Below are 24,020 nucleotides of genomic sequence, written 5' to 3'. Positions count from 1 at the left end.
CTGCAATACACTTTAACCTCCTCTACTTTTTTTACTCTAGGTGGCTCTCTGGATTCAGAGAGCAGATTTGAGTGAGCCTGATGAGACTCACTTGGGAAAATTAGGCAAAGTGTCAAATGTTGTAATATCCAAAACAGACACAGACTCCAGCTTGCATCATAAGATGTGCTGAACAATTCTCACATAGATATGAATCATTCACAGCAAATAAGTATTAAAGTCACACACTGAAATGCCATTTTGTCAGGATTAATTCAATAAGTCACACATGAAGCTTGAGAAAGGCAGTTAAGGCTTTGGTAGTAGAGTGGCCTTTAGTTTTATAGAAGTGTAGAGTACAATCGGTTATAAAGTGGACATTAGGAAAGTAGGGCTACTTTATGTTACTCATAACAGAATGATGAAGTGAAAATTTCATTAAAAAAAAAACAACAGCAGCAACAACAGTCCTTGAAAAACAATATTTTGCTTTTTTATGTATGTATTGTATAGCAAAACAGCTAAAACAACACTGAGCATTAGTGCAATGAAAAGTGCAAAAAACAAAACTTTTGGACATAGCATATATATATATATATATATATATATATATATATATATATATATATATATATATAGTCATAAAAATGACAAATCTTTTCTATTTCAAATGTTGTAGTGCGTTCATCTTGCTGGTGTATTAAAACCAGGACACGCAACCGTGATGACTCTTTGTGAGCTTTCCATCAGAAAGGCTTCACAATTTTCATTGAGATGTAGTTCTGAAAGATAAAAAGGTGGAGTCAGGTCATGTGCATCGCATAAAATTAGATGAAAGTAAAGTATTTGTGTGCTACAGTTTGTCTCTGAAACATAACTTACAGGCAAAGAGTACAGCAGGATTCCTACAAACAGGAGCACTAGTATGAGAATGATGAGTCCAATGAAGAGCCATTTATACCGGCGCCACACAATAAATTTCAGAGATTTGCATGGATTTGTGAACCACAGGAATGATGTTTCTGGCCGGCTGTTGAAAGAAATTCATTAACAAAGATTAGTGTCCTATAAAACAATGAAACTTTCGGTTGAATCTATTATGATGTGTGTTATAGACTTTTACTTTGGAGGATCCAGTTTGGGGTTCATGTTGGGTTCGTCTCTTCCTTTCCCAGCAGGTCTCTCTTCTACCTCCTTCTCATCCACAATCTCCAGAGTCATCTCTACTTTGCCCTGAGATACAACATAATGTCTCACTTAGTCATATGTTCTCACTGTCTCTTGCTCTCATCTGTCAGCTCTGCTGTTTGCCTAATCATTAGTCTCTTCTGAAATATATTCTTCCATACCAAATAAGTCTGCAGGTCTGACAGGCATCTGCTACAATAAGTTAGTTTGTCTGGGGCTCTTTTGTACCCTCAGCCATCTGAATCACAGTGCAACAGTACCCAGTACCTCCTAATCTACTGATATACTGAGTCTCACATACAGACACACTCTAGAGTATATACATTCACACTTCAACTCTACTTTCTTGATATATGTTAATATTTCTCCTCCTCTTACTTCTGCTGCTGAGTCAACATGAATTTCCCCTAGGCGGAATTAATAAAGGTACATCTCTCTGTCTCTCTCTCTCCATTTCTAGTTCTGTTACAGGACTATAGGATGTGCATCAGAGTACCTACTTGCCAAAAACTATTCAGCTGTATTGCAGAAGATTCAGTTTTTTTTTTTTTGCTTTACAATGTTCTATATATGCTCAATACATAGTGTTTACTGTCTACTCACAGTCAGAACTTTCTTGCCATCTTCCTCCATGGCGCAAGGCCACCAGCCTCTCACACACTTCTGAGCAAAGAGTGATTTGGAAGGACCGCTCCTGTTTCTTTCTTGTATCAACATGTCAAGACAGCACTTTTCAGCAGTCTTAGTTGGAGGGATCAGATTAATTAAATCTAACTCCACGGTACCTGTTTGAGAAATACAAAGAGCACAATTTCACAATTCCAGTTATCCTTTCTAAATAGACATTTACAAAGCCTTAGTGTAAAGAGTAAGGTTGCTTCATAGGACATTTTATACTTGAGCCTTTCAAGAGTTTTAAGACTGTATTGCAGTATAAATTGCATATTGTTCTTTAATGCCCCATTGCATTATTTCTCAACTTACATTTGCAGCAAAACCCATGCTGTTATGACAGATTTTCCTCAAGGTATCAAGTTATTATTCTTTGAAAATATCGGGAGGATGTTTTAATCCACCTCAAATACAAACGTTTTTTTTTAATTCTTCATAAAGCATTTCTGTCTTGATATTTTGGGCTAGTTAGTTAATATCAGAATACATATTAGGGAAGTTGTACAAGAACAACTTCACTAATATATATTCCGATATTAACTCATCTTCTAACTGTTCTTGTATGTCTGTAATAATATAAAGTAGCCTGCAATATTTTATATAATAGGGTAAAAAATGAAGATATTCACCTAAGTAGTCATCCAGTGAGAATTTGTCATTGTCCCATATCTGGATAATCAGTTTGGGAGGAATCCTGAACTCAGTTTTGTCAAGACTCCAAAAGTGATCCTGATAACAAAACAGGTTAAAAGAGTTAGAGAACAAGTTTCTCATAACATTAAGGCCTGCATAACTTGCAGTGGAATAAAAACTCATCGGTTGTGAGAATGACTGTAAGAAGCTGCAGTGCCATATGGGATTAAATATGGTTTTATGGTGCAGTGGTCCTTAAAGTGGCATCCATACCATTATGCAGCACAATTTCATTCTCATTGTTTTATAATGTGATGTAATGATGCCACTGTCAACGACAGTCAACATAGTTTGAGTCAATCTAACTGTATTGTCTTTGTGTAGCTATTATTGTTTAATTAGAAATTATGATTCAATTAATTATAAAACATTGTTCATTACCTGATCTACAAGCTGAATAAAACAGATTCATATGAATTCAAGTCTTAACACAGTGTTACAATTATAGGTTAGTATATGAATAGTATAATATGAATATGTGCTGTAATCATAAGAGGGTCTGTAAATTGTTTACCACACTGATGAAGAAAGAGCACCTTAAGCAGCTTAAAACATGTAGTTTGCTCAAACAGTTATACATTTTAAAGAAGTATACACACTTTTTTTGACACAAGACACAACTGCTCTGCTGGTAGGTAATCAAAGCCAAAGACAAATCTCCAGTTGAAATTTCCATCTCCATCTAGTGACCTGTAGTGGACATCAGTCTTCTGTTTGTCCTCCTCCATACCTGCCATCCACCTGCAGATTACACAGTGTGTCAGAATGGCAACAGTAGTCCACCACTTTCTCTGCTTTCATATAAAGAATTAAATAGCAACATGTAAGCCTAATATGGTTACATATTGAAACATATAAACTATATAAAATAATCTACCCTTTCACATAGATATCGGTCATCTTTTCCCCAGTAACACTGGTTTCATCCAGAATGACATCAGTGGTATTCCAAATGACAACTCGTAGGTAGTGTCTGTAAACACAGTGAGGAAATTTATCAGCACTAAAGATCTAAATGCAAGTTAGCAGATCATGAGGACTACTGGTTCTTACTTTTTAGCTTTACGAGGACTGATATCAACTGGGGGTCCAGGAGTCCCAAGGCTTTTGGGGAATATGTCCACCCACATCTGAATTTTCCCCTTAAAAAGATCAGACAAAAGAATGATTTAGATAGATAGATAGATAGATAGATAGATAGACAGACAGATAGATAGATAGATAGATAGATAGATAGATAGATAGATAGATAGATAGATAGATAGATAGATAGATAGATAGATAGATAGATAGGGGTACTTCACAGGCACAGAATGAGCTAATAGCTGGAAGCATTAGATGTGCTGTCTTATACATTTACCTGGGAAAGTGTGCGCTGGAAGGAGCTATAGAGTGTCCTGGTTTCTACATGCTCAGGCACCAGGCCCTGTTTGCGCAGTACATGCAGGCATATACGTTCTTTGGCTGGACCCAGGTGCTGGTGCAGCATTTTACTGGCCTCTAGCAATGCAGTGCCACACAGAAACAGTTACTCTCGGTATCACACAAAGACCACTAATGAACTACTGATCTTCCAATAGTACATGCACACTTATCACTCCAGATATACCTAAGTCCTGAAGGTTGTAGTCACGTCCTCCAAAAGAAAGTGAACTGCCATCTTCTGCAATCTGTGGTGGCGGGAGTCCTCTCAGTCGGGCGAGGTTTTCCAGGATCTGAGATGGCTTCAGCTGGTCTCTCCACTGGTTCACTCCAGAACTGCATACATTTTCATAACCGATTACACTATGTAACACGATTTTTGTTCCTGGGTAGTGAATGACATTTTCCAGCTGATGGAAAATGATGAAAAATAGCCATTAAGCCCCTTGAAGTTTGGGCTTTGAAGAGAACAAAAACCTCAAAATGTGCCCATTTTACTAAAAAAAACTGCCCAAAACTAACCCAAACTTGCAAGGCTAAGATCGTTTTTTACTCTTTATTTGGGTTACAAAAAATAGGGAAATAACACTTCTTTCCCAGGAACAAGAAAAAAAATAAAAATTTGTTACTTAGTGTTATAAATAATGTGCCTACGTTATGTGAAAAATAAATATATTGATAGCACTGAATATACTTACACACAGTACGACTGGGAAAGACCACAATGTGCATTAAATCTAGAAAGGAGACGGTTTTCAAGGTCAATAACCGTGTCCCCAACTTTTTCATCTCGACTTAGCAAATCAAAGTCATAGACACTGATTTTCAGGTCCTTGTCTTGTGGCAGGAAGCAGGACATCTCAAACATTCTACAAAACACAAATGGATTTCAATACTGTACTTTATGACTCATGTTTTTGCCATTTTGTCATGTAGCACATAACAACGCCTGACCTTCCAAACTCAGGGTTTAAGGTGTTTGGTTTGTAGTTATCTCTGTCATCAATGGTCTTCTTTCCAAGAGTAATCTTTAAATAAGGATCACTCTGAAAAAGAACAAGAATGTAAACACAGGAAACGTCCAACCAACACTGATTTATATTGTAGAATAAACTCTGATTTCTACACAGCTGTGTTCTCTGTATACTTACCAAGCCATTGTTGTCTTTGGGTTGCAGGTCAATACAGCGCAAGACGTAAATTCTAACCAGGCATTCCTGAGGACTGCTCTCAGGTAGCTCTCTGAATTGCCGAGGAGGAGTTTGGACATCAGGGTCGTCTGACAAGGGGTATATTCTAAACGAACCCTGTGGATACATTGACAGACCTGTATTAAAACCCAAATGTTGAAACTGGAAACCTAATCTAGGTGACATTACTCTGACAACGTCCACCACTAGATGGCAGAATATCATTAATTTTTCTTTATAATCAGAGTTTGAAAGTTCACTAGCATGAACTGCCAGTGTATTTAATACAGTACAGCTGTTCAGTATTTACTGACAAATCCTACAACTAAGTTTGGAATAAGGAGATTTATGGGCAAAATACTTGCCTTAAACTCCCCCACTACAGAAGGATCCTCTTCACCATCATCACTCTTTCCTCTGACCAGTTTAAATGTGTTACAGAAGTCTGTTAGGCCATGGAAATCTGACACGTTCTCAAGTTCAGACCCCAAAACCTGTAATAAAAGACATGCTTGTCATATAAATTTCAAAATGCATGGATTGTTCAAATGGTGGTAAGGAATGGTCAGTAAACTCACTGTTAGAGTAGAATAACCTTTTTGGAGATACGGGCCACATTTCTCATGCTCTCCAGTAGAGGCATAGAATTTACTCCACCAGTCCACAGCTTCATCCACCTAAAATACAGTTTACAAGACACGGTTTCACAACAACTTACTTCTGATTAAAGTTGTATTGTTTCTTTTTTGTTATTAGAAAACCTCTTAGGTGTAAAAACATACCTTTTCAGCAGGCTGTAGGAACAAATCCAATGAAAAAGTATGAGACAGATCAGAAGTAAGAAGTTGTTCACATGGCAGAAAAAGGAAAATTCTTAGACTTAAACATAGTAAACTAGTAACTAGTAATTACTAGTGTTCATGGAAGACGTATCTGTACCTGACTTTCTAAGATTGGTATTTTGCCTTCTATGTCAATGATCACGTCTCTAGAGGTTGCTACCATCATGGCCACTGAAACATGAAACACCCAGGGAATTCAAATATTTGGGGCAATGTTATTTAGTAGACACTACCAAAGACAATTTTCACACCGTGTCACATCCCTTACCTCTTGCAGTCCTAGACACTTCAGAGCTGCCCATGTAGGGATCACACCTGTACTCTTCCAGAGAATCTATAGTACACTGGCCAACAACAGGTTTCCTGCCGAAGGGCCTGTGGTCTATCACCTTCAGCACTATGGGTGGAGTGTACATCTCTTCTTTGGGAAGAAGCTAAAGAGAGAAATATTTATAGACAAAATTTTTATACATATATTTATACATACAAAAAAACAGTGAAGTTTTTTTCTTTTTTTTTTTTTACCTTTTAATTGCAGTTTACTCATTATTGGAAATTGAACAGAATTAAAGGGGGGAAAAAAGCAGACGTTCTCTCCAAAGATTTCCTTTAAGGATTAGGAACACTACCTGCTGCAACACCATGCTGCCCAGACTAAAATTAGCGTTTTATTAAAGCCGAGTCCACTTGTTTTGTGAAGCAGTTTCTGTAAGCTTAAATTTGTCTTAAATTACATGTATAAAATATACATGCTTTGACTGCTACAAATGCCTAATCAACACAATCAACAAAAAATTTTCTAATTTTAGAGTTTTTAATATGAACCCAAATGCTAATACAGGATGTTGAAAAACTATTTGCTGGGATTGATTATGAGTACAATGTGGTGCAATAAACCTTAAACCAATAAGTGTGTTCGGATCAGTCTAAATACTTAATCTTATAATAACATAAAAAAAAGATGCAATGCCGAGCCATTAACGTGCACACCAAACTGTTATGTTATGGATATTGGTTCAAATAAATAACTGTATCCATCTTTTGGTAAGCATAAGAAACTCAGTTTTTCCAGCTCATTAAATGTTAGCACTTCAGTGAATATATGTGGACAACATTTTCCAGCCTATTTTCAATGAGCACAGATAAATCCCTGTGAGGAACCTGCAGCCTATCCTAGGGCACAAGGCAGAGGACACCATGAATGGGGTATAAACTCATCCCAGGATGCAATTGCACACACACTACAGGCAATTTTAAGATTCCAATAAGACTACAATGCATGTCTTTGGACTGGAGGAGGACAACCAGAGGAAACCCCCGAAGCACTTGGACAACTTGCACACTCTGTGTGTGCAGAGTCGTGACAAGAAGCGACCCCCAACTTGAGAGGTGCGAGGCAAATGTGCTAATGTGCAAATGTGCTAAGCCTTATCTGCTCTTATAACATTCTTATCATGTTTAAAACAATGGGTAATCAAATGCTCCTGGTAAGAGATCATTTTGACATCTTATTTAGTATATAGACCGTACCACTTTGAGGAAAAGAAGTGATCCAGGAAAGTTTGGATTTTTCTTGATGTTTTTGATGACAGCTGTCTGAACAATCTGCCCTCCACATTCTACAACGAGACTTGGGGAGGTCACAGCAGCCAGCTGATATGCCTTCATATTACGCAAACCCCAGGCCAAGATCTGAAACACACACACACACACACAGAGAATTGCTGTAAATAATAGTTCCTCTCTTCCCTGCTTTTTAATTCAACCCAACACTAAAGGGATAATGTTGATGACATGCTTCGTGCGATACCTCAATAGCAGTGAGTTGCACCACTGGCCTGATCCCCTGCGGCACCATGTACAGATTCTCTCCTCTTCTGGGTGGCACAATTGGCAGTTCAGTCTCGCCTGCCTGGTCACAGCAAAGCAGCACACAACAGCTCATTAGTGGTTAACAAATACATCACTAACAACAAAATGTACAATTATGTAACAGCACTGTCATCACAATGGCTAAATAGTGAGGTAGTGAGGTAGCTGTTACCCCTCAGTGATTTATAATAATAGCATACTTTATCTTTCAGCAAGAGTTCGGCTGCCACCAGCATTTCCCCAGCACTTCGGCCCTTCATGGTGACAGGAAACCAGAGTAATTTTGGGCTCACCGGTGTGCTGGGGTTTAGTTTTACCACTGGGGGACATGTGCACCTGCCCATGGCTTCATCCTTCCCCTGCAACAGAGAAGTGAATTAACACAAAGGCTTTTCACACAATTAAGACAAGCATCATGATTCAGTAGAAGCTTCTATTGTTTTTAGGAAAATTCCCAGCACATATTCTTTCTGAAATGTAGTATTTAACACAAATGAACAGTACAATTCATACAACAATTTTTATCACAAGCTTTAATTCAGTATCAAAAAATTAAGAGGATGGTTGATCTTAGGGGATTTAAATTAAGCTTAGCCAGGTAGATCATTGGCAAATGGGAATAAGAGTTAAAAAATGTCCCAGATAGTGATGTCAGTATTATTAAGGTCCTACCTGCCATTCATTCCTAACCCAGATAGAACCTTATAATACTGAGGTCATAAAAAAACCCTGTGCTGTTTGTGCTTCATTTTAACTTTAGGAAAAAAATTGTCTGCGCTATAAGCTCTGCTCCATGTCATAGTGGAGATGTGCTCTCATCAAAGCTGAGTTGTCACTGTGTTGTGGCAGCCAGATTTGGATGAGTGCATTGCCATCATTCCACAGCAGTATGTGGGACAGATGATCTGTTGAGCAAGAGCCAACATTGGGCCACTGCTCATTTTCTATCAGGGAAAAAGTGAGTTTGTTTCACTTTGGTAAAACAAACTTGGAATTCCTAAATAAGACTCAAACCTAATAGTCAGCTAATCATGTATTTTGATAGCTCAACTATTCAGAGGCATTACAGTACATTACATGCATTTTTCAGATGTTTTCCATGACAGGGAAACTAAAGTCTCAAGGTTTTTGTTTTTTTTTACTAGCAACTTTTTTTAACAATTCATTTACACTCTAGTGAGTAAGCAGTCATACCACTTGGTCGCTGTCAAAAAGCTCCAGGACAATGTTAGGTGGATTCTGAGCAATAGTCTGTGGGTCTCCATAGATTTCAACGTCATTAAAGATGAGTGTCTGGTCCCATGTGGGGTTAAGGTTGGCTTTAATGATTTCTGTGGTCTTGCTTACATGGAGAAAGGACACGTGGCAGTAGGGATCTGTAGGAAAACCAAATGCAAAAGACCTGACAATTGCAGTGCTACAGTCACCACATTAATAGCAGATGAAAAGCAAGAGGTAACATTTGCAATTCATTTGTAAGTTTTATAGCGATTTCATCTTAGTGGAAAATGTCTCACCTGAAAAACTGTCTTTGTCCATAGGAAGAAGGTTCCGGGCCTGATAAACATACACTCTGAGGTGGTACATGTATGACTCTATGAGAACAACAGAACAGCCTTAGCATTCATTTACAGAAGATATAAGCCATCTATGAAGTCTGCTTAATATTAAGATAAGTTCTTGATACATGAATCAGACCTTATACTAGACATGAACACTAACTTCATTGCAGCTGTAGAAATTGCAATTAGATAATTATGCAATCAGTAACCACTGGCATTCAGAAACAGCTCTAAATGTTCTATAATCGAGCTAAGTTACCAGGGGTTCAAACTTCCTCTGAGGAAAGGGAGTGGTGAGGGCCAGTATATCAGCAGCAGGGATCTTTTATGCAAGGCTTTAATTAGATGGCATAAATCAAACTACTCACTGCTGAAATTGCAGGAAACTGTGGGAGTATTGGCACCAAAAAGCTTGGCTGCCTCTTTTTTGCTAGCTTTTTCATCGACGTCCACCCCCTAGAAACAAAACACACACACATACCACAAAGAAGAATCACTCAGTGTACTATGGTTTGTTACAAATGTGAAGATTCAGTAAATACACTAACCTCTCTCTTGACTTAAATCTAAAATAACACTAATATACTTTTCATCCTGTGGTATGGTTCGGACACAAACCCAGCAGATACACAGTGTCTTAATGCAAATTTGTAATTCCTCACCAACGCCCCCTCTAGTTTGAATATGGCTGATGCGCCCACACGGTCAGACGGGGCCATCTTTCTCCTCCAGCGTCTGCGTCGGAAGCTATCAGAGGAACGCTCCTTCCTGTGAAACTTCCAGCCAATCAGAGAGGAGTATTCCCAACCATCTCCTGCCTCTTTCTTCTATTAGGACATAGAGAAGTCCCAGAAAAGAAAAGTTGTTATTAACTAGACCCAACAAATTGTTACCTTAGTCAAGGCATTACAAAAAAACTGTTGCACAGCTAGTTTTATCTAAGCTGAAGCTCTCTCACACATAGCACAACTCTGCTTGTTCTTTTGAACAGAATACTTGCAATCACCTATGCACTTTATCTCACATTCACCCAGGGGGTATTTTTATATAGATATAATATATCTTAGCTCAATCTAAGCACTGTTCTACAATAATAAACATGAAGCTAGCCTCTGTAATTTACATTATGCAATATTATTTCAGAACATGACACTTAATCTGATTGGGTTTTCTTATAATCTTAATCTAATGTTCGATCACCCACTTGAAACTCAATTTTTCTAAATGATACACTTCCTCTATAAATGGGGATGTGGTAGCTAAGTGTTTAAGGTGTGACAGTGCTGATCAGAAGGTTGTGAATTTGAATCCTAGGTCCACCAAGCTGCCACTCTTGGGCCCTTGATCGAGGCCCTTAAAATTGCTCAGTTGCATAAAATGAGATAAAATGTAAGCCACTCTGGATAAGGGTGTCTGCCAAGTTCCAGAAATGTAAACAAGTGAGAGTACTTTAATAGCCTTGTCAACACAAACAGTTCTCTCTTAGCAGAAGTTATAATAGTTAAGAGACAAAGTAAAGCCTTTCTTAACCTTTCTGGATGTTTCAGTTGTGTTTTGATCATGGTATCATTGTATAATAAATGCCCAAATTTTGCAAGATCTCAGCTAATGAGATATTAATCCTTAACACGCTATAAAACACTATAGGGTACACATTCATAAAAATTAAAGGCTATGGTAGGATCTACCAGAAGCAAAAGATTACAGCAGCAACAATACAATTAGTTTAAATGAAGTTACCATTGTGTATCATTGTGTATTAACCATGCCTATTAAATATATGGCTTATAATATTATTGATTTTAAACATCATCATGTCAGATCCTTACTTCTATGGTGGGGGTGTCTGCTATCTTCTTTCGGAGCCGGATCAGTCTTTTTCTGCGATGGACATGGTACATTTTTTCTGCTGCTACCCAGGAGGTGGGTTTATCATCTGGAGGAAGAGTGATGCCATACTCCCAACCTATTGTTAGAAGCAAAAAATAAAACTTTCTGTCATGTCACACTGTTAATCTCCTGTCTATCTTTCTAAAATGTTTAGGTTTTATACAATAGGAGCTTGCAGGCACCATGTACAGAAGTATGCAATTTGTCATACATAATTGTTTCAAATTCATATGATGAATGATCTCAAACCTTTCTCATCCACAGCCCTGTTGCTGTCAAAGCTCCAGTCTTGAATCACCCTCCACCCTGAGGGACATTCAATCTCACTGGGTTTCTGGGCTTTCTCTCCGTTCTGCACAGAACAAACACATCACTCAATCCCGTGAACAAACAGCTGCATTCAGCTTGCCTGGTTTAGTTATTGTCTGGGAAACAGGATTAAATGACAGCACCTGTCTCAGTCAGGGTTGACTTACAAACAGCATATGCTATGCTCTCTGAGACTATGAGAAATGTTGAAGATTCACGTAATGCATAAATATGGTTTTCAGTCCTTTCACGGCTTTGAATATTTAAAAACTCTCTTTCCGATTAGATCGAGATCCTAACATTATAGGACATATACACTAACATTATATTCCAATACAAAACTAATAACCTACCACAATCCTATGCACGTATAAATGTGTGAAGATTATTATGAAGGTTATTGTAATCACCTCAGACTATCAGTAATTAAACATTGCCAAAACATCTACAGAGTGTTCAAAAAGAGAATCATTAATGGGATTTACTGGAAAACCTCCGATCTAAAAGGAAAAACGTAGAATTTAGGATCTTTTTCTTGAGTGCTAGTAGCTTTTTCTGCTGCACTGTGTGTAGTGCAGTCACTTCTGCAACAAGTTCACAAGCAAATGCAAGTTCCAGATGTCTAATAATTAAATTAACCATGGATTTTTTAATATTACATGGATTCCAGTTGTAATCATGCAACTGCTATTCAGATAATACTGTGAGAAACAGAAAAATAGAACACATACATTTTCAAATAAAAAAACACTTGTTTTTGACAGGATAAACACTTGTTTTTGGCACAAGCCAAAGTTTACATTCTGCCAGTGGTTTGTCAGGCAAAGTGTGTCTGTGGTTATTTGCATGCATGTTCTTCACAGACCCCTTCTTCAATAGCTGCATCCACTGATGCATCCACTGATGCAGCTACTGTGTAGCTAGAAGCAGACCACTGATCAGAAGGTCAAATCCCACAACAACCAAGCAGCTGAGCCCTTGAGCAAGGCCCACAACCTCCCAGCTGTTTAAATGGCATAATCGTAAGTTGCACTGGACACAGGCATCTGTACTAGTTGTACCACTAAAATGGCTGTCACTTGAGCTTCACTTATTTAAAAAAAAAAGGTCTTACGGAGTGTAAGTGTGTGCTGTCAGAGCCTCTTAGAGTTTTTTTTTTTAGTTCCTCACCACATCAGTGTAGTGTTCAGTTGCTGGCTTCCACTCGCCGCCAGGGAAACGACTCTCATTTTCATACACTTCATCCGTGAACTCTGTGTGCCCTGCATCCGCCTCTGTCAGCAGACTGATCCAGACACAGTCACACAGACACAGAAACACACACACACACACAGACAGATACACACGCATGCACAACAATACATCAAAACACATGTAATGACATCCCAGATAGCTTTGCTGGTATACAGCCTAAGGAACAGGGTCACTAACAGTAAGTGTATGAACTGTGTTGTCTGCTTAAACAATGTACCCAGGCAGGCTCATGGAATGTGTATATATCCCCCAAGCCAAGTGCCAATTTAGGCCAAGAGCCTCCATTTCCTCTTATTGTAAGCTGAATAGTGTGAATAACATCCCAGGAAGCACCACTAAAACCAGCTTATACATGTTCTCATGACAGGATGTTTGTAATTGCCCCTGAGTTATTGTTGAAATGTCAACAATAATACATCTCTGAATAAATCCATAATATGTCCTGATATTTTTAAATGCTTCCCATGTACCATTAGGACACTTACCAGTTTTCAGGATCGACGTACCAGTCAGCCTCCCATTCCCAGCCTCGTGGAGGCAAAAAGCACTCCTGCTTCAGCTTAACCTTCCCTGTCACATCAGAGAACTTGTGACGACCCACTAGACCTGTGGTTCCCCACTTTCCAAAGACTTGGGCCTGATTTTCATACTGTCACAGAGAGGGTTCATTAAATAATACAACCATGCAATACGGTCTTAGTCAAATCCATTCTGTACTTACAAATCCATTCTGTACTTACAAATCCATTCTGTAGTAACAAACCAACATGCACCATGTATTACCATTTCAGCATAGACGCTGAAGGTTCCTTCTGCAAAGCTGTTGAACTTCTTCTCATGAGCTGACAGGCCCAACCACATGTTCAACCGCAGCTGGACAGGAATCTTCACACCTTTATTTTTGTCCATTGGGTACTGAAAATACATTAGTGCAGTACTAGGTCATGACTTCATGTTTGAGTCCTAATAATGTAACAGACTTTGTGGCAGGAACCAAGCGAAGAAAACTATCTATGATCACTGTGTAGGAGTAGTGGCATGATCTCTTCCTTGTAAATGACAGCGACACCAGTAGCCAGTCATGGGTGTCTACGAGCTTATGTATGTGGAAGAGGACAGACTGCACTTATCTCCTAGTGTGTTACGCTGCCATGTGACACACTTGTAATGTGAGCAATTGAAAAGATATCGTTGTCTGGTTTCATGCATCTAGAAGGAACTACGTATTATGTATTCACCCTCACTGGCTGGTAGCTGTGTTATGATAGTGGAGAGTTGGTTGGTGGGTGAGTGTCAAATGGTTTGGCAAGCAAAGTCAGAAGTAGAATGTTATAAAAATCCACCAAAAAGTAATCTGGGCATTGTGTTTTTTTGCATCTGACATAAAATGCAGCTTAATTTTTTCATTTTCTAATACAACACAAAATATACTGTACCCCTACTGTAATGTAATTAATGTAAATACTGTGTGTGTAATTTGATGTTTAATTTAAATATCAAGGAAAGTTATCAGGCACAAGTATAAATGCTGCTTTTATAGTAAAGGATCATTATCCATCATTGTGTAAAACTACCTACAAAAATAAAAAAAGTGTCCTTTTGATGGAGAAGAACACAGCTCTGACACACTTTTGCATCATGACCCACTAAAGATCTGTGGTAAATGAAAGTTCACATCAGAATAGAGCAACACTTTGTGACCTCAAATTCCCGTGTACCTTCATGAAGATGGTCTGTGTCTTGCCACAGTATTTTCCAGTAGCTTCTTCACTGTGGGTGGAGAAGAGGACCTCATTGGCTGGGATGCGTGCATAAGCCATGCGCTTCTCTCCTCTCAGCATCCAGATAATGATATCAGGCATGCTGTTCTGAGGCTGTGAACAAAAAAGGAAATGCTTTTATGTGTATGTACTTAGTAATGATTCAGCAACACTTATATCCTGGTACTTTATTCTTATTAAAACTAGCAAATTGTACACAACCTCCTCTGCAATCTGCTGTAGACATTCTAACCAATCATCTATGTCAATCAGCGTGGCTTTAACGTCAGTAGCCTCCTCCCTCATACGGTAGGCGGCATCTCTGATGTTGACGAAGGCTGTGTCTCGAAGCTTTTTCATTTGAACATCCAGTGCTGTAAGGTTAGGCTTGGCCTCCAGGTCTGGCAGCCGGTAACTAAAAGACAGAATGAATTTTAAATTTAAAGAGTGGATAAAAGTGGATAAAAATTGGATAAGAGTGGATAAAAGTGGATAAAATACTGCAAAAGCCATGAGGGGTAGTTGCAGTATGTAATTTGCAAAATGATTCCATATACTACAATAATCACTTAATTTAAAAATCCTTCAGACCAGACTTGTATTGTTTCTTCAAATAATGTTTCCATTTACATTTATTCTGACCAAGAAATTAACCCTATTCCCCAGTGAAACAAAGCAGCTCAGCTTTGCCCCATTTATTCATAAACAAACCCATAAAACACAAGGGGAATCAAGATGAGGCGAGATGAGTGTTAATAAGAGGAGGGAAAATCTTGCCATTTGCAGGTTGTAGAACACGCTAAAAATTCCAACCCGCTCCTTTAAGTGACATATCAGAGCATTATACCCATGGTGACAAAATAAAGCATGTTCTTTGTGCTGGGATTTACTTAGTGAGGTCTTCAATGAGCTGGTTGATGAGTTTCAGCCAGATCTCAGCTAGTCGTGTCTCAGTAACTTTAGCCAGTATAGCCGTCTTCAGTGTGGTAATGTTGGCTTGCTGTTAAAAACAAACAAACAAACAAACAGAAACTATCTAACATAACTGAGGTTTTGTATTTATAAGACTCATGCTATCTTATAAAGATTCATTAAATCCCTACCAATCTATTGGCAATAAAGAGGATAATGTTCACTGAATCCAAGCGATGGCTGATATCCTCCCAGAAGGAAGTAAGAATAACAACTGGCTTTGTGTCAGCCCAGGGCAAATAGTAGTAGTGATTTCCTGTAAAACACACCAGCAGGTACCATAGTGAGCAGGTTAATGTGTACATGTCATGCTGTATATCCAAGCAGATGTAATAATCTCACCATCAAACACAGCACAGCTGTACTGAGTGGTGGAGGCCAGGGGTTTGCATGTTGAATCCATCTTGTTGCCATAGTTGCCGATGCTAACCTCAAACTGGATGGGTTCACCAGGTTCCTGCAACATGCACGAGCTGTGGAACACTGCACACAGGGAGTACTTCCTCTTTCGCTGGTACTTCTATGTACAGAGAGAAAGAGATTTTAACACTATGTAACTGTAGAGCTAAAAGCTTCTATCTGAATGATCAGCAGGTTTTACATATCAAGCAGCAAACTAGTACATTGCTGTACATTTTACAAAGCAAATGATAAATGATATCCTTCTTAGCATGGTACATTTATGTTAAGTTGTTAATTTATGCAAATAGCTGGCATAACAGGAGGTAGTGGGCTAAACCGGTCAGACGGTGATTTCATTGCCTCTAGCCACTGCTGTCAATAATAATCATTGTAACTGTATTAATAGCTAACTTCATGATTGCCTCCATCATGCAGGGTTCACACTCTTTTTCAGAGTTCATTTTCCAGGACATTTCAAATTTCATTGTGATGAGAAAAAAAGACAAGGTTCACAGGACTTAATTCACTGGGTGTTTAGCCATTACATCCTGGACCATGTGCAGTGCTACCAGAGACCTCTCTTAAAGGTTTTCAACAAGCATATCTTTGTTGATAGAGTATCCTCGTTCCACTGCCCCTTGTCCATGAGACAGTGTGAGCAGTTGTTTAATTGAGTCCCACAAGGCTGTAAATTTTGTTCTGCCACTGACAAAATTTCCAGGAAAATTGGACTTCTTTCCATCATTTTTTTTGCAAGTCATAGAAAGCTGAACAGCTGAATTTTTACAGGATGTTCTTGGAGTTTTTCCAATGCCTTCTCTAAAGATTCCTTCGTACCGAATCCTATGTCAAGCTGTTTGAGTGGTACATGGTTTGCTTTGTCTTGTGTATCCAGTTTCAGCAGTTGGACAACTGTCTTTGATTTTTCCAGTTCTTCCCTTTTGATATAGCATAATAGCAAGCCTCTCATGGGTGACTGGAGCTCCTTTGCTAAAAAAGGAACCATTGGAGCATCTGACTGGTATTTGTAAAAAAAAAAAATGGCTTCAGCCGTCTAGCAACAAATGCAAAGAAATGGAGCTTGGCCACAAAAAGAGGGTCTGCAGTGTCCTCCTTTACTGTGCAGTATGATGCAGATGATGGAACTTTACTTTTCTGAAGTTTCCCGTGGCTGTTGATGTATGTCTGCACTGTGGGCCAAATTTCGATCGATCTCTCTGCAACTGCCAAGTCTTCTACCCAATGTTGAGCACAGAACTTCAGAGGAAATGTTGATGTTTTGGTCATCTCTATGAAATCCTAAAGTCTGGCAGGTGAGTCATGGAACAACTGCCAAAGAGCCCTCAGTAAATCTCCCACCTTCCAACCCATTTCTTTCTCTCCACTTTGAAAGCTTCCATGCACAACATGCAAAGCACAGCTTAACAAATTCAGCAACTTTGCTGCATCAGGGTCTGATTGACTCTTGTCTTCTTGGAACATTTTCAGGAATTTCCAGTTGACCATTGGGCCATCCATTGAGATCTGCAGAAGCTTATTGGGATCAAGTGGTTAGAGGGTTTTCTTAATTTTTTCCAAAAGCTTCTCTGCCTGAGTATGTCCCATAAACTCTGAATCAAAATAGTGCACAGCTACTTTCTCTTCATGATCACTCCAGTAACGGACAATAATATCCATCTGTTCCATTTGTGTCACTTTTTCAAACATCAAATGACACTACATAGCATTGCGTCTTTTTAACATCTTTCATCAACTCCTCTTTAAAATATATGGACAAAGGACAAGAGGTAAGCAGATTTGGTTGCACCACAGGAAAATTTGGCAATAAGACTGTCTGGGAACATTTGACTAAAAATGACTGACATATCAGAGCTGTGCTTGAATGAGTAGTATGACCTGACCATTTTGATTAACCAATGAATCTCAGCTTCAAGCACAGCTTGGCTTGAAAAAAACTTTGACAGTATTGAGCTGTGCCTAAGCATGCTGCCTCTTCATTTGTACCAGACACTTGCTGACTGATGGGCACTTTCCACATCTACAGTGGTTGCTTGTATGTCTTTGTTATTTTGTCTGCAAATGTCCTGTCCTCTGTTCTCAGAAGTCACTTCCCTGAGAAAATGTGTCATTTTTGTCTCCTTTTTCATTTGTGCAGCAACTTTTATATGGCCTTGCCCTCATTCATGACTCTTTAGTGCTAAGAGACCTATGTTACTGACATCAAAGTATTTCCTGCAAAACTTGCAATATGCCCTTTGCGCATCTACTGATACTTCTCCTAGCCAGTCCCTGAACTGTGGCTCTTCTTTCCATTCCTTCTTAAACTTGCACTGTCTCCCTGACATTGTGTTGCTTATATCTGTAATTTAAAATCAGAAGTGTTACAGATGCACTGAAGAGTAGGAATACCATTTCATATTCAAGTATCTTTATTTTTATTACCATCACTTTTTACATCCCTCCTTATTCTAATTTTGTTTAAATTTACTATATATATTATTGATAGTATTCAGCATGCATGTGATTCGTAGGAAAATGTAACCACCACAGAGTGAAAGTTTATCCTTTGTATGTGTTGTCCTGCCAGTTTACACACTCGAGCGGTTTTAAACTATTCCACCGTGAAAAGAGGTGAAATAATCCTGTACTTGCTCGCCTATTTTCTGTGCACATAGCCGCACACACATGCAGTACGCACATACACACAGGCACACACACAGAGATGCGTTTCAGACCACATGAACAGCAAACTGCTTCCTCTTTCACGTCTTCTTGTGCTTGAACAGACACATACATAATTCTGTACTTGCTCGTCATTTTCTGTGCACATAGCCTCACACACCTGCAGCACGCATGTACACACAGGCACACACACAGAGATGTGTTTCAGACCACACCAACAATAAACTGCTTCCTCTTTCATGTTTTCTTGTGCTTGAACAGACACCTTCAAACTACACTGCCTAAATATCTGTCTCAGGAATCGCTCTCCATACAGCTGTTGATGTCTTAAGTGAATGAAAAATAGCTGAGAGAGAAATAAATACCTGCTGCTGTCTATCATTAAGGTTAAACAAACAAAAAACACACCGCTTTAACAAAGATCTATATTTATTTTATACAGTTAACACTATGCAGTGTTATTTTATACGTAATTATTACATTTCTGTACCTGAATACTACTGTTTTATTTGTAACTTTGTTATATTGGATTTATTTATGCTTGTCATTTTTGCTGACTATTCGCTTGTCTTTAATCATGTTTGACCTTTCTTAGGCTACTAGTAGAAAAAAATTGTTTTCTGTGACAGATGAATCTTTTCCTGTAACCACAGTGTTATATTATGTGATGTTTATCAAAATAAAACTGATAGAATACATAGACTCACTTTATTGATATTTAAATATTATGTTAAACCTTATAGATGTACATATGGTGCTGTATTGAGTAGTAACATAAAGTGCTGGATGAAAAGTGTTTCCGTTGCTTCATGAAAATGTCTGAAACAGTTGCATATCTGACAAATGTTGTATGTAATCTACTTCATCTTTGAAAAAGTAAACGAACACTGTGTGCACATCACCAAGGGAAGCAGAAAGTGTACGACTTCAGCGCTCTGTTTTCAATTCCCATCCCAATTGCAAGCACATCTCACCATGCAGAACACACCTAGTTTGCTGATGTCTGAAACGCGCTGTCTGAAACGCACCTCTGTGTGTGTGTGTATATGTGTGTGCATCACTCCGTGATAGTTATATTTTACAACTAATACGCGAATCACATGCGTGCCGAACCGTCCAGACTAGTACTTACGGATCACGGATCAGCTATGGTACATTTAACCCATATTAATAAGTTTAGGTGTGTGCCTACCAGACACATTTTCTGCAAACATCAAAGTACTTTATTACTAGCACCTGCAACCGCCAACACAAGACAACGTCACTACGTCACAGCGAGATCGCTCACGTGTCAACACCAGCATCCCTGAACATAGTGCTTTCTGATACTAACGTTAATTGTTTCAGACTATTTGTAAACTGTTCTTCAGTGAACAAGAACATTAAATAATAATAATCATTTTCCATGACAAAAGATTTTTTTTACAGGACAATTTACGTTTTCTCTCATTTTCCACGTTTTCCAGTACTGGAAAATTGGTCATTAATTTTCCAGGATTTCCAGGTTTTCCAGGATGCGTGGGAACCCATGTAATAAACAGTTCATGCCAAATGTACTGTATACACTGTAACACTGAAGGTACATCATTTGTTTTAAATTGAAGTAGAATATAAAATCTATATAGTAAAAAAATGACCACTTCACATTTCCTCTAAGATTTCCGAAATGTATTAAATCTTAACATCCCCTAACTTGATCTTTCATCATTTCTGACTTCCCCTGAGAATGTTTCTCTATAAATAAAAGTAGTGAAGCAGTGAAACTCATTTGGAGTGAGTTTCTGGTGACATATACGTGTCTTGTGCTGCATGCTACATGTTACCTGTGCTACTAGGACATCATCGTTGCTGAGGTCATCAATTTTCTTGTCAATCTTGTCCTCCAGCCGAGTAGAAAGTTCAATGAGTACTCTGCCCCTGTAGGCTACCCCCTCACCCTGTAACATACAGGCATGCTATGACTCACAGCATCTACATCCATTGTGTAGCTCTTAACAACAGTGCAAATACTACCAGTTAAACATATCAAGAAAATTATTTCTATAAAGCAAACAATGACAAACTGAAAGAACATTTTAAAGCATGTTCTTGCAAATGCTTTCCCTGTGATTACACATTGCATTAATCAGTTGATACCAATGATACCAATGAGCATACCAATGATATCATGTGACAAACAATTTCTTTAATCTGGCCTCTAGCTCAGAAGTATTTCTCAACCTTTTTTGTTCACTCAACCTAAGCTTCCAAATTAACTTTACAAAAAAGCCATTTCTATGAAAATAATTAACAGTAAGGAAATCATTAAAATGCTGTCTGGTTGGTAAGGGAACTAAACCATGTTCATTGTTATTATTGTTATTGCTAAGACTATTTTATTTCATATATGCTTTCTCCTTTTTTTCCTGTAGGTAGATAGGGAAGGGTGTGTATTGTGGGTGGAAGTTTTGTCTGGAATGTAACACCTAAAACTGCAAATGATTCATGTGTAATGAGTGGTGGTTGTGGTGAGGCAAAAAAAAAACCCCACAAAAACATTCTACATTATACATTTACAGAAGAGTTTTCTGACAATGTCTTGTTTCAGGGATTAAAATGTATTAAGGAAATTCAGGTACCTGCCCCAAATTGAGCTCGTCATATGGGTCAGGAAGGTCAGAGAATTCCCTTGTGCTCCCATAAAGATTCAGGTAACAAGGACCGAAAGCTGGAAGAAAGCCAACCTCAGTCCCCATTCTGTCTACTGAAATAAAGAGAGAGGACCTTAGTGACAGAAAACCAACACCAATAAATAACATCTTGAATAAAAATGGTCTTAGTAGGTTTTAGACTGCATATACACAATATACCATACATAAACAGAGTAAACAAACATTCAGTTTATTATTGAAATTATGATTATAATCGGATCTTAGAAATGAATACCATCAGATCCCGGAGACCCTCCATTTTCATTAGACGATGCAGCTAGAAAAAATAATCAGATTAATTATCGTTTTGATGTGTCATCTGTAATGTGTTCCAGTTTCAAGGCAGAAACAAAGAATTTACCTTCTACTTCACCACCAGATGATGATATTTTGGAGAGATTCAAGAATGTGGTTCCAACAGTATCATTGCTTGTAAAGCGATCCCTACAAGAAAATGAGGCAAACAAAAAAAAAATAGAGTTAATATCACATGGCATACAGGGAGGCAACTCCTCTTAGGTCAGTATTTTGTATGAAATAATCCAGTTTATTAGAAACTTACCAGTCAAACATAGTAAGTTTGATTCGTTCACACATTGATGGGAACTAAACAAAGATTAAAAACAAGGACAATAACCTATAATGTATTCCACTAAGATTAAATTTAGCATAAGCAATGAAATCATGTTTCATTATGTTAATGTTACATAACATTCTTTCTTAAATCTGTCACATATTCTCACTTCGGTCTCATACCACGTATTCTTCATTTCAATGCATTCATTAAGGAGCACCACATCATCACTCATTCTCACCTTGACCTGGAGGTGTATCACTTGGTTCCACTCCGGATTTGCATTCTTCTCAATGATCTTTGTGCATAGCTTTAAAGGAATAGAAGAAGACAAGAAGAGCACATCGCATTTCCTTATCAAACACTTGAGCACTCTTGGGAAAGGAAAGCAAAGTTACTTTGTCTTGTTCATATGTGTTGTAGAGGGTGTTTGGGCTTGCTCATGGCATCAAGTTCTCCTCTGAGAACAACACTGCTGGCTCAGAAAGATGCATCCTCGATGATAGGGCTTTTAGTGACCGGCAATTTAAAAAAGTGTTGCTATTTCACAGACAAGCTGATGTTCCATCGATTTACTTGGGCAATAATGGGGAAACATGCACACTGTTCCACATGGTTGCCATACAGTTATTATTGGAACTAAAATGGGAACTCCAACAAGCAATACTTGAGGATCATTGGGGCAGCAATTGCTCTTCCCCATGCAGACATGACAATGAAAGGGTCTGGATGCCAGGGCTAGTTAAAAAGGTTAGTTTAAAGTATTCCACAGCTGCCAAGATCTTTTTTATAGCAAACCATTAGAATTAAATTTAATAAATTTCCAGAATAATGTGGACGTGCAAATGTAGACAATGTGTCTCTGATGTACAGGACCATTTCAATTGTATGAAAAATTTGGAGAGGGAAAGGGGGATTATAGAGTGGATAATGATCTAAATCAGTGATGTGAAGTGTTTGTTTACTCATTCAAAAATGTCTTCCTTTTTCCGATTTACAATCTTTTGTAGCCGGGGACTAGCTTCAGGTCATTTGTGTGTTTTTTGAGATATAGTTGAGCAGGAATTTTTCCTTAAACCTGTGAATATTACCTCAGAAGTCTTGAGTCTAAAGTTCCTAAGCTCATGAGCCACCACTGGTCAGAATAAAACTTCTAAATGTGATTTTCTATCTTTTTACATTTGGGGGAAATAGATATACAATACAAAGAGAAACATTTAACAAGTGACAAAAAACCTTAGCAGTGCTATAGTAAAAAAATATATATAATTCAAACAATATAAAGTGGTTTCCAAGGCTGCAACATACACTGTATGACTTATACACAGTCATGAGTCTGAGGCAAATTACACAACACAGGTATCACAGAGGAAAGCGTGATCATAGCGTAATACTGACCAGTGCATGAGACACTGCTGACATTAATAATATTTCATATCTACCCCTTAAAAACTAAAGAAAACACAAAAGGGATTAGGGATTTTACCTTTTTGCCTGCAAAACTAACTTCCAAAAATGGATCCACAAGGTTTTTCTTGTCACCATCTCCCCCAAACATGTTCTTGACAGTCTGCCCAAAAGCATCGTCCACTAAATAATAGAGAAAAACCCAGACAACGCAATGACAAACTGACTCCTAACGACACAATAAGAATGCTGTTTGAATGTTGTTTGTTGCACAACTCACTCTGTGGCATGTCCTCTGCACGGTACACTTTGAGAGAGAGTGTCGCTGAGCGCAGTGTGACCCCAGCAGTCAACAGCAAGTTGCTTTCAATGTCATCCTGCTCCTCGTTGCTCTCTTTCTTTTCTGTCTGCACCCCAAAGAACACAAAAACACATCAAAACTCTCATCATATCCTGAAAGTGAACTTCAAAAATAATGTTTTCTTGCAAAAATTAAATTTAAAAAATAACATATGGAAATGTACCGGAGGTTCGTCTCCAGTTCCCACAATGATCATGTTGACTTTCAGGTAACCTCGAGCTCCAGAGCTTGAGTCATCTGGATCACTCAACAGCAGCCACTTCTTCATTATGGCATGAGCTTAGAAAATACACAACAAA

General features: G+C 38.3%; 1 protein-coding gene across 2 annotated transcripts in view; it reads right to left on the bottom strand.

Annotated features, from left to right (window-relative positions):
• Positions 1–602: 602 nt before the first annotated feature.
• myofl (myoferlin like) overlaps positions 603–24,020 on the bottom strand; it is a 30,146-nt gene continuing 6,728 nt past the window's right edge. The window contains exons 11-54 of one of the 2 annotated variants that reach the window (XM_058385638.1): positions 23,885–24,000; positions 23,641–23,767; positions 23,440–23,543; positions 22,195–22,263; positions 21,942–21,985; positions 21,741–21,823; positions 21,615–21,656; positions 21,308–21,429; positions 20,513–20,626; positions 15,948–16,125; positions 15,737–15,861; positions 15,524–15,633; positions 14,856–15,048; positions 14,592–14,747; positions 13,657–13,788; positions 13,359–13,522; positions 12,790–12,904; positions 11,560–11,662; positions 11,250–11,386; positions 10,083–10,247; positions 9,789–9,876; positions 9,376–9,453; positions 9,053–9,234; positions 8,059–8,217; positions 7,797–7,898; positions 7,517–7,678; positions 6,255–6,420; positions 6,084–6,157; positions 5,927–5,938; positions 5,723–5,821; positions 5,510–5,638; positions 5,106–5,261; positions 4,909–5,000; positions 4,653–4,823; positions 4,142–4,290; positions 3,893–4,032; positions 3,586–3,674; positions 3,410–3,505; positions 3,132–3,273; positions 2,469–2,568; positions 1,771–1,952; positions 1,103–1,212; positions 862–1,009; positions 603–761 (exon numbers count right to left, since the gene is read on the bottom strand). In XM_058385638.1, coding sequence (XP_058241621.1) covers positions 726–761; positions 862–1,009; positions 1,103–1,212; positions 1,771–1,952; positions 2,469–2,568; positions 3,132–3,273; positions 3,410–3,505; positions 3,586–3,674; positions 3,893–4,032; positions 4,142–4,290; positions 4,653–4,823; positions 4,909–5,000; positions 5,106–5,261; positions 5,510–5,638; positions 5,723–5,821; positions 5,927–5,938; positions 6,084–6,157; positions 6,255–6,420; positions 7,517–7,678; positions 7,797–7,898; positions 8,059–8,217; positions 9,053–9,234; positions 9,376–9,453; positions 9,789–9,876; positions 10,083–10,247; positions 11,250–11,386; positions 11,560–11,662; positions 12,790–12,904; positions 13,359–13,522; positions 13,657–13,788; positions 14,592–14,747; positions 14,856–15,048; positions 15,524–15,633; positions 15,737–15,861; positions 15,948–16,125; positions 20,513–20,626; positions 21,308–21,429; positions 21,615–21,656; positions 21,741–21,823; positions 21,942–21,985; positions 22,195–22,263; positions 23,440–23,543; positions 23,641–23,767; positions 23,885–24,000 — 5,261 coding nt within the window. In that variant the 3' untranslated portion in view covers positions 603–725. Of the gene's footprint in view, positions 762–861; positions 1,010–1,102; positions 1,213–1,770; positions 1,953–2,468; positions 2,569–3,131; positions 3,274–3,409; positions 3,506–3,585; positions 3,675–3,892; positions 4,033–4,141; positions 4,291–4,652; positions 4,824–4,908; positions 5,001–5,105; positions 5,262–5,509; positions 5,639–5,722; positions 5,822–5,926; positions 5,939–6,083; positions 6,158–6,254; positions 6,421–7,516; positions 7,679–7,796; positions 7,899–8,058; positions 8,218–9,052; positions 9,235–9,375; positions 9,454–9,788; positions 9,877–10,082; positions 10,248–11,249; positions 11,387–11,559; positions 11,663–12,789; positions 12,905–13,358; positions 13,523–13,656; positions 13,789–14,591; positions 14,748–14,855; positions 15,049–15,523; positions 15,634–15,736; positions 15,862–15,947; positions 16,126–20,512; positions 20,627–21,307; positions 21,433–21,614; positions 21,657–21,740; positions 21,824–21,941; positions 21,986–22,194; positions 22,264–23,439; positions 23,544–23,640; positions 23,768–23,884; positions 24,001–24,020 lie in introns of both variants that reach the window. The other variant, XM_058385637.1, reaches the window with a different exon arrangement.

Source organism: Hemibagrus wyckioides, linkage group LG03 (genome assembly GCF_019097595.1).
Source record: "Hemibagrus wyckioides isolate EC202008001 linkage group LG03, SWU_Hwy_1.0, whole genome shotgun sequence".
NCBI classification, from domain to species: Eukaryota; Metazoa; Chordata; class Actinopteri; order Siluriformes; family Bagridae; genus Hemibagrus; species Hemibagrus wyckioides.
Note: the sequence above shows the minus strand (reverse complement) of the source record. Positions and strands in the feature narration are given on the sequence as shown.